At 24.9% G+C, this 15414-nt stretch overlaps 1 protein-coding gene across 1 annotated transcript; it reads left to right on the forward strand.

Annotated features, from left to right (window-relative positions):
- The first annotated feature begins 4660 nt into the window (after positions 1-4660).
- LOC145831617 (uncharacterized) lies at positions 4661-15062 on the forward strand. Its single transcript, XM_082938922.1, has 5 exons — positions 4661-4842; positions 5957-6185; positions 12632-12772; positions 13127-14023; positions 14549-15062. The coding sequence occupies exons 1-5, from the start codon at positions 4682-4684 to the stop codon at positions 14738-14740; spliced, it is 1620 nt and encodes a 539-aa protein (XP_082795048.1). The 5' UTR covers positions 4661-4681; the 3' UTR covers positions 14741-15062.
- Positions 15063-15414: the final 352 nt, after the last annotated feature.

A 15414-nucleotide genomic window follows, 5' to 3' on the forward strand; every position in this document is an offset into this window, starting at 1 on the left:
TAAATAAAACTTTTAAACCACAATTTTACATATTTTTTCAATTACACAAACTTATGTTTAAAAAGAACAAAATACTAAAAATATAAACAATGGGCTTTACATAATTGATGGTTTTTACCAATTAATTTGTTTGAAATAATAAGTAGTTTCATTCCATTACATAAATAATCAAAACTGACATTTCAATTTCTAAAAAGGATGCAGCAACAACTAGGTTCTCAAAGTTTAAATATAGTTATAATTTTGTTACATTCGTTTTTGAAATAGAATGCTTCACAAAAATTAGTTGCAATATTTTCTCATAAAATAATTGAATCTGCCAATTATTATGCCTTCATTTTAATCAATAAACACTAAAAAGTTATGTAAATCGAAAATTTTTTTATTGTTTTCAATTTTTTTTGTTGTGGATTTGTTACATTTGTTCTCGAAATAGGATGTTAATAAAAAAAAATTAAACTTATGTTCTCACTCTAAATATTTTGTCCTGTTAGTTTTAATTTTGCTTGAATTACAAACACAAAAAGTACAATTTAAAAAGTACACTTGGTTACATAAAACATTTTTTAATTTGTATTTGTTGTAAGATTTTTACATTAATTTTTGAAATTAACTACTGAACTTAAATTAAATAAAAACGCTAAAATAAAATGTTTAAGTCAAGTAGTCTCATTGCCAAATTTTAAACAAAAAAAAATAATGATTACATAAAGCCTGTTACTTAAACAGTGTTGTGATAATAAAATGAATTTGATATGTTTAATCCGTGGAGTTTAAAAACTTGCTTTGTTATATAAAGCAATTCTGTTTGACTAGCTTTGATTTCAACTTGTATTTTATTTGTAAGCTTGTAGCTTAGAGCAAAGAAGGTTATTGAAACTAAATATTAAGCCAATAATTTTTTATTTAAAAGTGTTCTCTGTGTTCATTTCTTTAAAAAAAACGTTAATTTACAGTTTATATCTAATACTATTGCAAAAAATGAAGCATAGAAAAAAAAAGATAATTCTCACTTCAATCAATATTGAAAGCAAACACTTAGTGTCAATCTCAATACTTTACAAACTTTATCAATTACGTAAAAAGCTTAGTTTTTCAACAAAGTAGATACCCTTCGACACAATAGATGAATTATAACAATAAATTTAACACTTTTTTTCGTTACATAACCCAGAAAAAACCAGCATTCACTTTTGCTTTAGAATTTTCTTTTTATTGTTTCTGTTAAATTTAAAATTGAATTTTATCTTACATAAAGCGCTTTGTTAAATTTCTTCCTGGCCAGTTAGTAATAAATACTTTATTTACGCAGATTTTTGGTTACATAAAGCATTTTTTTGATCAGTTTTTAAAATTATCAAATAGTATTTTGTTTATAGTGAAAATGAAGATTACTTTTAGAGTTTAAAATACTATATTATTATTTTCTAATTCTTAATTTCGATACAAAAAACCTAATAATGACTAAAATAAAATAAATTTTTGGTTGCAAAAAACTCTTTACTGAACTATTTTAAACTAACATTTATTATAATAGTAAACATCATTTGTAAATAATTTTAACAACTTTTTTGTTACATAAAAGTTTATACTGTATTGGTTTTACTCATAAGGTTTTTCTTCAAAACAAGTTGACTATCTAATATATTTTATAAGTTTTACAGTTGCATAAAAATATAATTTTATACAAAATTCAATTACATACTCTAAATTTAAAACATAGCAAAGAATCTTTTTTATTTAGCTTTATGTACATACTTGAGAAGTTTTATTTAATTCATTTTCACTAAGAAGCTTTTTCTTTAAAATAGATTGCCTATCTAATATATGTTTTAAGTTTTATAGATGCATAAAAATTTGATTTTATACAATATTCAATTACACACTATAACTTAAAAATATATCAAAGAAACTTTTAGTAACATATTATATGAATGCACAAAAAGTTTTATTTAATTCATTTTACATTGTACTTTGATTTGTTTGATGTAGTGTAATTTATTGAATATTTGGATGAAATATTTTCCTTGATGTATTTATGCAATGTTAAAAAAAACATTTGAATAAAATCTTAACAAATATGTTTTTAAAGTGTTTTGTTTTTTGGAACTGTTTAAGGGTAATTAAAACTATATCTATATATATATACTATATATATATATAAACTACAGTAAATGTTTTATGTAGTATCTACGTGATTATATCTAATGTACTTGCTTTTGAAAGTTAAAGTTAATAAAAAGTTAAATAATTAATGCTTAGAACCACATTTGGAAAAATAAGAAGTAAAAAATATCCAATTTTTTACATGCATGTTCATGTTTAACACACTTATTAGTCTGGCGTAAGTTGCTTATCTTTAATTTTTTTTATTATTTTTTTTAACTTTTTACACAGTTTATAAGAAACTAATTAGTTTTTTAGTTATCGAGAAGTTTCTTTATTGCCATGAATTTTTTTGAAGAAGGTTTTAAATAAAGTTTTAGATCAGAGTTTCTCAAACGTTTTTCAAAAGGCCCCCTTGAAAGAAATTAAACAAGCTATGGTCCTCCCCAACAGAATTTCTCAAAAGTCTACCTTTAAAACAGTTAAGACCTTTTTTTTGTTCTATATCATCAACTCCAGAATATTTAGTGTATGTTTCAATCAATGACCTCATGGCCCCCCTGTGGCTCCTTTACTGCGTCAACAAATATATGTTTTTTTGTATTTGTAATAATGTCATAAACTTTTATTTTATTTTTCATTAAGTTTTTATTATTTAATTTTATTAGTTGACTTATTAAATAAATAAATTTAATTAATTTTTTTTTGTATGTTTGTTCAACGAAAATGATTAAAAACTTTTAAAAATCATTGTTTTATTCATGATGTGGTAATTTTACTGTATATTTCAAAAGTTACTACTTTATAACTTGATATATGATTTTAAAATTCAATTCATTCAAAGCATACTTGGTCATTCTTTCTGTATGTATAGTTTTTTTCACATAATTTTAATCATATGTACCAAAAAGCTGCAGTAAGGTTTTAACTTCTATTTTTAGTAGAACTTGTAAAAGCTTTTATAGAGCTTGTTAACAAATTTTATAATACTAACAAGTTTATTCAGTAATATAATATAAATAAATTTTGATAATATATTATTATGGTATGTTATAAAAACTACTACTAAGTTTTGTTGTGTTTAGAAGAGTAAAATAAATCTTGAAGTTTTTTAAGATAAAACATGTATTTTTATAGCACATAAATAATTGTTTGATGGTTTAAAATTGTAAACAAAAGATTGAAATATTTAAATTATTTTTGTGTACAGTAACCTCTCGCTTATTTACGCACATTGTGTCCACAGAAAAAGTGCGTAAAGATATGAGAGATCGTAAAGAAACAAGAGGTACCAAATATACTCACTAAAATGGCTGTTTTTTAATATTACTTCTAGTTAAAAGCAGACTGGGAACTTTCCCACTTTTAACAATTTGATTACTTTATTTATAAATATGAAAACAACAGATAAAACTATACATATATTAAAAAAAAGGATTGGAATTTCTATAAAATAATAATACGAGTAGAAATAATTTTACTATTTTAATAATAAGCAGAAATTATCTTTATCTTTATTCATATGTGACATTTATATTCTATTCTACTTAGCAAATTCAATTTATAATTAAGCATTTCTTTACAATTATAAAATGGTGTTTATTAATATATAATGCAAGACTGCTGTATTATTTCTTTGTGTTTTAAACTCTCATTATTTCATTATACTTTCATTATTAAAAACAGTCATGTTTATTTCAGAATTTTGATTTAATCTCTTATTGTTTACAAAATTTCTGATATACTGAGGTATAACTAAATGTTTATCAATTAGTCAAGGAACATAAATTTACAAAGTCTAAAGATATAGAGAGGTGTGTTAACATTCAAAAACATATTTTAATTTAAAAATATATATTAAACCTAATTTGTGCAATAATAAAAAAAAAATATTTTTATTTTCTGAATTTTATAGAATTCTGAAATGCGTAACTAAACGAGAGTGCGTAACGTCACGAGTGCGTAAAGATCCGAGAGGTTACTGTACTATAGAGCTATAAGTTCGTAGAACTATATAAATATATTTTTCAATGCATTGTAAATACAAATTTTTAATAGTAATATATTATATAGTATATTTCAAAGTATTTATTTTACTTATTTAATATTTTGTTGTTTTTACTTACATTAATACTTTTAAAAACATTTTTAACATAAAGTAAAACTGCTATTGGAAAAAAAAATTACAGATAGTTATATTAAATAATGTGGAAGTACACAGAGTAGTAATATAAAGTTATCCAAAACAACAATAGCTGTATGAAACTTGCTGAAAGTAATCTAGCAAGTTTATCAGCGTGTAATTATTATATTAATTTAAGTTTTCCATGAACAAATTTCTCAAAAACCTTAGGAACCATGTAATAACTAGCTAATAACTATATTGAAGTAGTTTAGTTTTAATTATTAGTTTTTACTTTCAAATAGAATTTATTAACAAATAATAATTAAAAGGATTAATTTTGGCCATAAAGTATTGGGTGGCTTATAACAATAACTAAAAATCACATTTAAATTTTATGTTTATATTAATTACTTTTGCTTACCAGACAGATATATTTATTAATAATGTAAAATGCCTGAAGTGGCAATAGAAGATCTTTCAATATACTCTGACGAACCGAAGAAGATAGAGAAAGATGTGAAAGTCAGGAGTCACAAAATCATAACATTTCTGAGGGAGTCCAGAGACTGGGTTGTAGAATTGCCACAGAGACCCACTGATGAGAAATTAAGGTTAATTGAGTTTATATGTAAGTTTGTTTATACTAACTACAGGGTTGTCACATATTGAAGCTACACAGGATAACTTGATATAGAATGAATAAAAAAAATCAGGCTTACTTACGGTGTTGAAGATTTTTGCAAAACATAGACTAGTTTTTGACTTAAAATATTTTTTCTTGTAAAGATTATTTTCTATTGTTTTAAAATAAATAGGTAAAGCTTGATTGACATAATTTTTTTTCAGTTTTAATTTTTTTTTAGGAATGAAGTCAGGGTTTCATTTTTAGGAAGCTTGTTAATTCGATTGAAAGCTTGCCAGCTGATGGCATGATCAAAGTTTTATGAAAACTTCTTTATATATAAATATATATATTTGAAACTTGCTAATTTTACTTAAAATTCTTTTTAAAAAGTTTATCAAACTGTATATAAAATTAATTAAGGTATATAGTTTGGTGTTTTTGTTATGGTTTCTTGAAAGTTTGATTGTGTCAATTTATAGTTGTATATTTTAAAAGTTTTGGAAATATGATGGTCTCCCACAAAGAATAACAAAGCAAAATCCTAGTATGTTATAGAAATTAATACTACTGACTTAATTAAGGATATAATTAAAATAAATTGCTAATCATTTCCAAGCCCAATTAAAACGTTTCATAATTAAAAAACTTTATATCACGGTTTTCAAAAGTAGCAATTACAGAAACTTAAAGGGCCATGAGCAGCTAAGGGGCCAAAAGCTGTAAAAGGGGGAGCCTAGAAGCCATAATTCGAAACTTACACTTGATTTTCTGAATTTGTTTTGTAGAGCAAAAATAAAAGGTCTTATGTGTTTTTAATGGTAGTGTTGGAGGCCATAGCTTTTTTAATTTCTATAAAGGGGGCCTTTTGAAAAAAGTTTGGGAAACCCTGCTTTATATCTACTGTAAAAGTTACTAAAAATTCAGGAAATTATTTAAAAGCAACAACTTTAATAGACCCACAGCATAATAACAAAATACTTATGTATAAACAAATAAAAAAAAGCATTTTATCCTAAAACATAGCTCCAAGTTTTAACATTTTATATTAATTGTCTGATCTGCTTGAAATTTTAAGAGGTTGTGAATAAAATTTCCAACAGACTCACAGCTCTCGTAATCTCCCCGCTAGCTGGTGCACTTGCAGTCCGCAACAACCCGAATCTGGCAATAAAGTACCTCACCCCCTTGGTTGCAACGACTACCGTCTCCCTAGCAACGTTCCCCTCCGCAACCATGGCAACGTTGGGTTCATATGTGAAATTGGTAGGTGACGGTTACGATAAGATGGCTCAGAATCAGCAGAGACTTTTGAAAGAGTTGGAAATCATGGTTAGTATAAAAAATAATAAAATAAATTTTTAATGAATTTAGACCAAAAATATATAGTTGTGGTAGCTTCTATTTTTTTATATGTTGTTTAAATGAAGAATTTGAAAATTAAAGCAATAAAATGAAAATTTTTTGTTGTTTACTTGTTAAATGTTTAGTAGGAAATTGTGGTTGGTAGAGTTTTTTGTTTTTAAATAAAATGACTAAAAAAGTTACTGTATAAAGTGACTGATAATTTTTAATTTAGGAATTGGAAGTTGTAGTTAGTTTAAAAATATATTTATTGAAATTTGTTTAGTATAGGTTATTTCGTGGTAATTTAGAATTTATCACTTGTTAGTTTTTATATTGTTGAAGTAATTGTTTACTAGCCGAGTGATTGAAAAATTAATTTCATATTGGCAAATGTTTGTTTAAAAAAAGCTATTAAAGATAGGAAACTATTGTTGGCTTTCTAAAATAATATGTCATATGGTAAATAAGTTGTGTGAATTGTATGCAATGTAAATGAAATGTGTTACGTAAACACCTAAAATAAACTTTTTAAGAACTATGTTTAAATTAATATAATTTATCTTTGACTTTTCACATTTATATTATCAATTTCTGCTTTCATTCGTCTTATAAGTTTTTTTATGAATGACAGTTTCAGACGGTTTAATCTACACGATAGGAATTAAATATACATTTCAGTGAAAAGTTTTTTTAATCATATGATCTGTTTTCTCTTTCGTTCGTCTCACAAGATTTTTTGACGGTTTAGTCCACGCGATGAGAATTTGATATGTCATTCAGTGGCGAGTGTTTTAATTATTAAAAATAGTTGTAGTAGAACCAACTAAATAGTTTATAATCGCATCTTCATTAATTTCTAAATATTTTCAACACTGACTTAAAACTTGAACTTAAAAATTTAAACTTTGTACTAGATGTTTATGATATTTTTTGAGCTTTATTTTTTTATTGAAGACGTTACGTAAGTTAAGGCCATAGGGGGGGGGTCCAACATTTTTTTTACAAAAATTAACTTTGGCTTTTATATAAAAGCTTTAAGTACAAACTACAAGCCAGTTTAATAGAATTCAAAAACGTCATTTAAATTTTAAGATATTTAATTTTTTGTAAAAATGTTCCGATATAAAGGTATGGACCGCAAATTTTTTGGGGTCAATTTTTCTCGGAAATTTTAAAATTCACTAAAAATCTATCTCCTCCTTCATTTTTCAAGCAATCTTCTTCAAATTTTCAGAAAACGTTGCTTATAATAAAGGGAAAAAACGTTACTTTAGAATTTTAGTAATTTAAAACAATAAAAATTTTATCACAAAAATTAAAAAAAAAAGTGTTTTTTTTTTCAAAAAAAACTTTTTACAATTTTTTTTTAAATTCCAAAGTAACGTTTTTTTTGTTATTGTATAATTAGATTAGATTGAAAGTTTAAAGAAGATTGCTTGAAAAATGTAGGAGAAGATAGATTTTAAACTGCTTTTGTTCAGTTTTTGAATTGATTCACAATGAACATAACGCTCAAAACATATCAATATTGAGAAAACGCATGTTAAAGAAGAATAACTGTTTATTAAAAAAAAAATTTTGGATTTAAAAGGCCAGTAAGACTTTTGTTTAATGCTAAACCCGAGTTAAGTTAAATTACATCAAGCTAGTATTGAACGTTTTTGTAAACAAGTTACGTAAATACCCTAAGTAAACTCTCAAGAACTATGCTTAAATTAAGTGTAATTTACTTGTGACTTTTTTTTAAATTATATGATTTATTTTTGCTTTCATTCATCTGATAAGTATTTTACTTAAAATTTAATTTCAAACTAAAAATAGACGAAAAAACATTTCAAAAACCTGGAAGAAGTTCAAAAAACCTGGAAGAAATTTCACAAAAATCAATGGCAACTCTGGTAATTTATGTGTAACTTTTTGAAATTATATGATCAAGTTTTGTTTTATTCGTCTCATGATTTTTTTTTATGAATGACAGTTTCAGACGGTTTAATGATAAGAATTTAACATACCATTTGGTGACAAGCTATTAAATTGTTACAATTAGTTTTACTGGAGCTAACTCAATAATTTTCCATCACATCTTCATCAGTTTCAAAACATTTTCAACATTGACTTTTAAGTCAAACCATGAAATCTATTTTTTTTTGAGCTTTATTGCACTATTTCGCCACAGTCAAGTAAAAAAGTTACGTAAGTGTAATGTTTTGTGCAAAACTGATTTTGTTTAGTTTTTGAATTAGTTTACGATGAATTTAAAGAACATATCAGTATTGAGTAAACACATGTTAAAGGAGAAAAACTGTTTAATTAAAAAATAAATAGTTTTATATGGATATAAAATATAAGTAAGACTTTTGTTTAAGATAAAAGCTGAGTTAAATTGAATTACATTAAGCTGGTATTGAGTCTTCTTGTAAACAAGTTACGTAAAAAAAATGTTTAAAACAGCTTGACTGTAGTTTGAGAAAAGTAAAAAATTCAATATGAATGCGTTATAATTTTTAAACAAAATATTCAAATCAAACATACAAATAAAATGTAAAAGTATGGCTTTAGAGTTTTACAAAGTTGTAAATCAAGTTAGTGCTTTTCTAAAACTGAGTTGTTGTCAGTAACAGTTGAACTAATTCATATATTTTTCTTTAGATTTATTGTTTTTATCAATATTCTGTAAAAAAAGAGAGTGAAACTTACATAATATTTTTTAGTGTACAAATTGAAAACCACAATTGTGGCTTGTTGAAGCATTTTTGACTCTTTCTCTTTTTGACTTCTATCAATATTGCTAGTAAATTTATTTGATAAAATATAAAAAGTTATGATATGTCTAATTTTAATGCTGAGATATCAAATGAAATACTTCTATAATTTTATAAACTTTTTGATTTTTTTTAAATAGCTATCTAAAAACAAAAAAAAACTTCAACATTTATGTAGTTTCTAAAGGAGTATCTTATTATTAATAAGTTGCTAGTTATTTTTTTATTTTAATGAACGAAATTTAACAAGTATAGATTTCATAGTTGTTCAAAAATAAGAGTACATTGTAGGATTTATTTAAAACTTCTATTGAAAATTCAATTGAATATATTTCAAATTAGTTGTTTACAGCATCATGAATTTATAAAAATAGTTTAGAACTTATAGAAATAAAACGCGCTTTGAAAAAGGTCATACGATTTAAGTTTTGTACTGTTCAGGTTTAATAAGAAGTTTGCTAGCTGTACATTCTTTTAACACCAGGGGTGGCAGGTCAAAAAGGAACGTTTTTTTTATGTGCTTTAAAAAACATATTTCAAGACAATTTTTTTGAACAAAAAAAATGTAGGCGATAGAATACCCTTTAAATATAACACTAAAATTTTATTTTTGTGTTTTCGATAGTGTTAGTATATTAAACTAGTTAAATAAAAAATTTATGTGGCCCGCGGGCCGCAGTTTGCCGACCTCTGTTTTAACAGTTGTAAAGTACTAACTAAAATAAAAATTAAAAATACCCTAAGATGGGTGTCAGATGAGGACTGAGTGTCTATTTTGATCAAAGTTTGGTCAACAAATTCAATTTTTATAATAAAGTATTTTTTCATTGAAACAACGTTTTAAAGAAAAAAAGTTTTTAATTTAGAACAGTTAAAGCTCGTGCAAAAGTGACGCTCCGACTCCTATCTATAAAAGTTTTTTTGATAATGATTGTTATGTTGTATTTTTATTTCTGGAAAAACATGTTACTTTTTTTAATTTTTTATATGACTACAAAATAGAGTATAAGGTCAATCAAACACAACTTTTTACTACAAATTGAATTTGATAAAGAAATTTATATGATGTGGAATGTCTACTAAAGTTTACTGAACAACACAATAAAATATAATATTAAATGTACAAATTAAAAAAAAAAACTTTTACTTTAAATACCGAATACTATTACTTTGCGATTTTATTCGATATATATCTCTAAATGCGATTCTACTGTGTGGATAAATCATGTTGTGATATCTAAAAAATGTTCATTCAATAAGTACTTGTTTTTAAGTTTAGAAAAATAGTATTAAGGTTGAATGTTATTGAATATTATATTTATTTTATGGTCGAATTTATAACCTGTAAACTGCTACAAATGTTTTGTTACATTAATTATGTTAAAGTGTTAACAACACTTATGCTATGTTAAACATAACATTATCAACCCATCTAGTTACCAATTTATTTGTAATTGTAAATAGTAATTATTTTTTTTACATATATAATTGTCCAAATTATTTAATAAAATATGCTTAAAACATATTAATTGTAGGTTTATAAACTTTTTACATATTAATTTATTTTGTAGTCATGTTTGTAGCATATTAGTACAAGCGCTGTTTGTATATGTTTATTAATACTTATTTACTTGCTAACTAAAGAAAAGTAATTTTATTTTTTCAAAATATGATTAAATACCTTAAATTAAAATGTTACCAAGCACACAACTTTTTTTTGATAATTATATTTGTGTTTCTTTAATTTAAATTATTTCTAACTCTAGTTTAATTAAATAAAACGTAATTTTTCCAGTTTAAATTAAAACAGACACTGTTTAAAATTGTAGACATGTTATCTAAACATATTAAACAAACATTAAAATTGTTGTTATTAAATGTATGCCAAATGTTAATATAGCCATTGATATATAAGTAACACCAAATATTGATTAATTTAGTTTATGTAAGAAATTATATATATTTTTTTCCTTTTTATTAAATTAAAATACAAGTGTATTTTTTGTTTAATAATTTATAAAGTATTTTTTATTTCTGAGAACTCGTTTAAAGTATTAACTTATAAAAAAATCTCATTAACTCTGCTTTTTTTAGTAACTGTGAGAAAAAAGAACGAAAAAAACTTGTAGAAATTTTAATTCTTTAAACGTGTATAGATACAAAATTCATTCATTTCGTATAACTTTGTTAAATTGAATCAAATGAATAAGGTTTACTTAAGCAAGTTGTTAAACAAAGTTTAAATATATATAATGGTTGTTATACAAAGTTAGAAAAAAATCAAATGTTATTTATTTCTAAGAAAATTAAAATTCTATGTGAAATTTTTTCAATACAAAAGTTTTAAAATAATCTAGAGTAGTTTTTAATTATTATTGCAATAGATCCAAGTTGAAAAACTAATTTCAACATTTTTAAAGTTTGTATCCGGTTAACCTCAATACAATTTTATTATAAACATAACTTTTTTATTAAAAAAAAAACATTTTAGATAGTTTTTAGTCTACCAACTTTATACAGAATAATGCAGTTTTATTTACAAAACATTCCAAGTGATAATATAGCAGTAACTTAATAAGCTGAGATAATTGATTTAAACGGTCTGATGCCTTTCAAAAGAGAAAAAAAAAGTGAACTTTAAACTAAATAATGTAAAAGAAGTACTGTTTAGTTTTCTATATGTTTTTTGATATAATTTGTATTAAATCAATTATGACTTGTTATTTTTGTTTCCAAATTTATATATATAATTATCTTTTTATTTGATAGAAAATATGTTGTAATACTTTTTAGTAGTTAAATTAACTTTTTTTCACTATTAATGAAATTTTACCTGCTTTAGCATTTTCAAAAAAAATATATTGCGAAGTATTAAAAGCCTTTACTAAAGTACTCAAGTAAAAATCAGTAACTACTTAAGTTTTATATAATTCTTTGTAAAATTCTTAAAAAAAAAAAAAAATAAATAAATATTTTTTTTAAGTAATAACAAAGTTTATAACTAAGTAATAATAATAACAATAAATAAAGTTTTAATAAAAGTAATAACTAAAATTTAACTGTGTGCTGATAGAAGATAGCAGTATATTTAAAAGTTGGTTTATTTTCAAACCTACTAAACACATTGAAAAAACTGTACAAACAACAAAAAATTCTAAAGCTGGACAAAAAAAAATTATAAAAATGTTAATTTGTTTAACCAAGAAAGCAATTAGTATTTGAGAATTGTTTAGATTAATTGACAAACGTCAATTAATTTTTTAAAAGGTTTCAAATATTCTAGGAATGTTATATGTTCCAAAGCACTTAGAATTTTAAATTTTTGTACTTATTTAGCTCAAACTTAATTTTCCTTCGACAAAGGTTTAAACTTCTACATAGGTAATTCAAGTTCATAACTTTATTTTATTTTTCTTATTTATAATGATATAAAAAATTCGTTATAATTTTTGAAACTTTTTTTTTTGAGTTGCATTAAAAATTAATCAAAAAGAGTTGATACAAAGTAAACTTTTTATACAACTCTTTTTTTCATTGAAAAAAGTGTATATATGTTAATAATACTTGTACTTAAACAAATTTTTATGCTACCCACATAAATTGTAAAGTGTTTAGATTTGTTTGTTAATTATATTTCTTTTAAATATTTTATAACTTAATATTTTTCAGAAACAAAAACAGTTGGAGCTTCAGCGAGAATTTCAGAGGATTCAGGATGAAATCAATGAGAAGGCAGCCATCGCTGAAGCTGAAAGAGCCGCTAAGGAGGCCGAAATATTGAGAATTGAAGCAGAAAAAGCTGCAGTTGAGGTAGAAATTTTATTTTTAAACGTTGTTTATATACCTAGTTGGAAAAATTTGGAAATTAAATAAATTTTTAAGATAAGTATGTCAATAAAACTTTTTTTTTGAAGCAGAATAAACTGCAGTCATGATAAAAAAAATATAAACCTAAATGACAACTTTGATTTAAAATGTTTTTAGTAAGAAATTATTGATAGTAAACAATTAACAAGAATAACTTTTCAACTTTACACCTTTTAAATATTTCACAAGAAAAAATAGCTAGTAATTCTTTAAGAAAAGTTGCGGCTAAAGTTGTTAAAGTTTTATAGTAAGTTTAAAAACACTATTCAAATGTATAAAAAAATTAAAAACAAACAGGAACAAAAGCAATTGGAATTGCAGAGAATAGCCGAAGCAGAACTTGAAAGAATTCAAGCAGAAAAAGAATTAGCTGAAAAACTTGCTTTAGAAGCAGAGTTAGCTGAAAAAGCTCTCTTGGAACAAGAAACTCTTCAAGAAACTCCTGCTTTAGAAGAACAAACTTCAGAAGCCTTAGAAGTTCAGAATGTTGCGTTTGAAAGGCAAGAACCAAGCGAAGTAGAAGAAGAAGTGATACCCGTCGAAGAACCAACGTCAATAAAGCAAGAAGTAGCAGAAGAGACTGTTTGTGAAACACCTGTACAAGTGGAAAGTTTTGAAGAAACTGCACAAGCTACTGATCATACTGTGAATGAGGTAATTGCAGATGGGGTTGATGAAGAACCACAGTGTCTTTTCATGCAGGAAATTTCAGAAGAAATGTTGTTACAAGATGTATTAGATCAACAAGAAGATGTTGAACTAGACGAATCTTCGTTCGAAACTGTAGAAGCTACACCATTACCTCTGGAAGAACAAGTTGTACAAGATGAAACTCAAACTGCGTCAGAAGAACCACAAATTGATCAGTGCCCTTTCATGCAGGAGGTTTCAGAAGAAAAGCTGTTAGAAGACGTCCTTGAGTTAGACGAGGCTTTGTTCGAGACCGTAGAAGCAACTGACTGTCCCGTAGAAGAAGAAGCCGTGCAAGATGAAACTGCAGTAGTTGCCACACCTGACACTCCAGCAGACTCTCCAGTTGGGGAAATTCCCGATGATGAAAGTAAGAAAGCAGCGGTGGAGCAGCTGAAAATGGATTTGAGGGAAGTGGTGGCCGAGTTTGAGAGGAAAAATTTCGGAGAAGAAACTAAAGTGGCCGAAGTGGCTGCTGCCAGCGAAACTGTAGAAGAAAATGAGGTTTGTAGTTTAAAAGTTTAAATATGTAGTAAAAATAGGTTGTGCTCCAAAATGTTTGAAAAATCATTATTTAATCTAAAACACATTTATAAACTCAAGATATTTTGTATTACAAAAAAACACTTACAAATTTTAGTAAATGAATTAATTTTGTTATAAGTAGTTAAGATAATAAAGCTTATTTTAAGTTAAGTACACTGTTTAAGCTTTGTGGCTTTATTTGCACATTTTTAAAACCAAAAGTAGTAGGAATAAATTTTCTTGAATACTTAATACTTTTTTTTTGCCGTCTAGTAATTTTATAAGCACGTATTTTACTTATAAGTTTTTGTTCAAAGCTTTTTAGAATACATAATACATATTTAAATCACATTTTAATTATACTTTTGTTAGTACATAAGTTCAAAAATTATCTTCAATCAAAATTTTATAGATAAGTTCATAAAGTACAGCATCATGTTATGTACGATTTTAATTCTCACTCAATTAATTTTAATTGAAAAATTATTTTCCTACTTTTATTAGGAGCCTCTAGTTTTAGACGAATCCTTGTTCGAGCAAATACCCCCATCTAGTGACGAAAATGTTTCAACTGAAAATGTTTCGAACGTCTTAGAACAGTTAGTCACACCATCTAGCGGACAGATTTCAAACGTCGACTTCGGACAATCTCTGAGAGAGGACGAAGAACTGTTCCCTGAGAGGTCAAGAGATTAAAAATTAATGTATTGATAAAATATAAACTAATTTTAGTTAAAAGATAATTAGAGTGTTTTAAAATAGTACTATTTTGAAAGTTAAACAATATAAAATTTCTAACTGATTCAGTTTTTTTTATTTATTCAAAAATTTTTCTTTTTTATCTAAACCAAAGAAAACAATTTTGTTCAAGTAAATTATTAATTTTTATTGTAATTTTTTTTGGAAGCATGACACTTAATGCCTTTTATTATTTTAACATTTGTGTTTTTTGATTGTAATTTTTTATTTATTTATTCATGTTTCTTAGACAATTGAAATAAAACACTTTGGATGATGATGTTAAAATAAATTTTGTTTTTATGAAATGCTGTTAATACGTATTTATTATACGGTTTCGTACTCTAAACCAATATTTTGTATTATTAATTTTCAGAGCTGTTTAGTCTAATCTAATTATCAAATGAAGACATAGGTTATGATTACGATAAATACTTTATTCACAATAAAAAATGACTATGTGCTAAAGCAAAATTTATTATTAAGTATCTTAAATATTTTTAAGACACTTACAGGGTTGCCACTCGGTCAGGAAAAGTCAGGAAATCAGAAAAAGTCAGGAAAAGTCAGGAAAAAATTGGGGGTTTTGAAAAAAACTCAGGAAAAATCAGGAAATTTGATGAAATAAAAAA

This window comes from Thalia democratica, chromosome 3 (genome assembly GCF_965202585.1).
Source record: "Thalia democratica chromosome 3, ktThaDemo2.hap1.1, whole genome shotgun sequence".
Taxonomy (NCBI): domain Eukaryota; kingdom Metazoa; phylum Chordata; class Thaliacea; order Salpida; family Salpidae; genus Thalia; species Thalia democratica.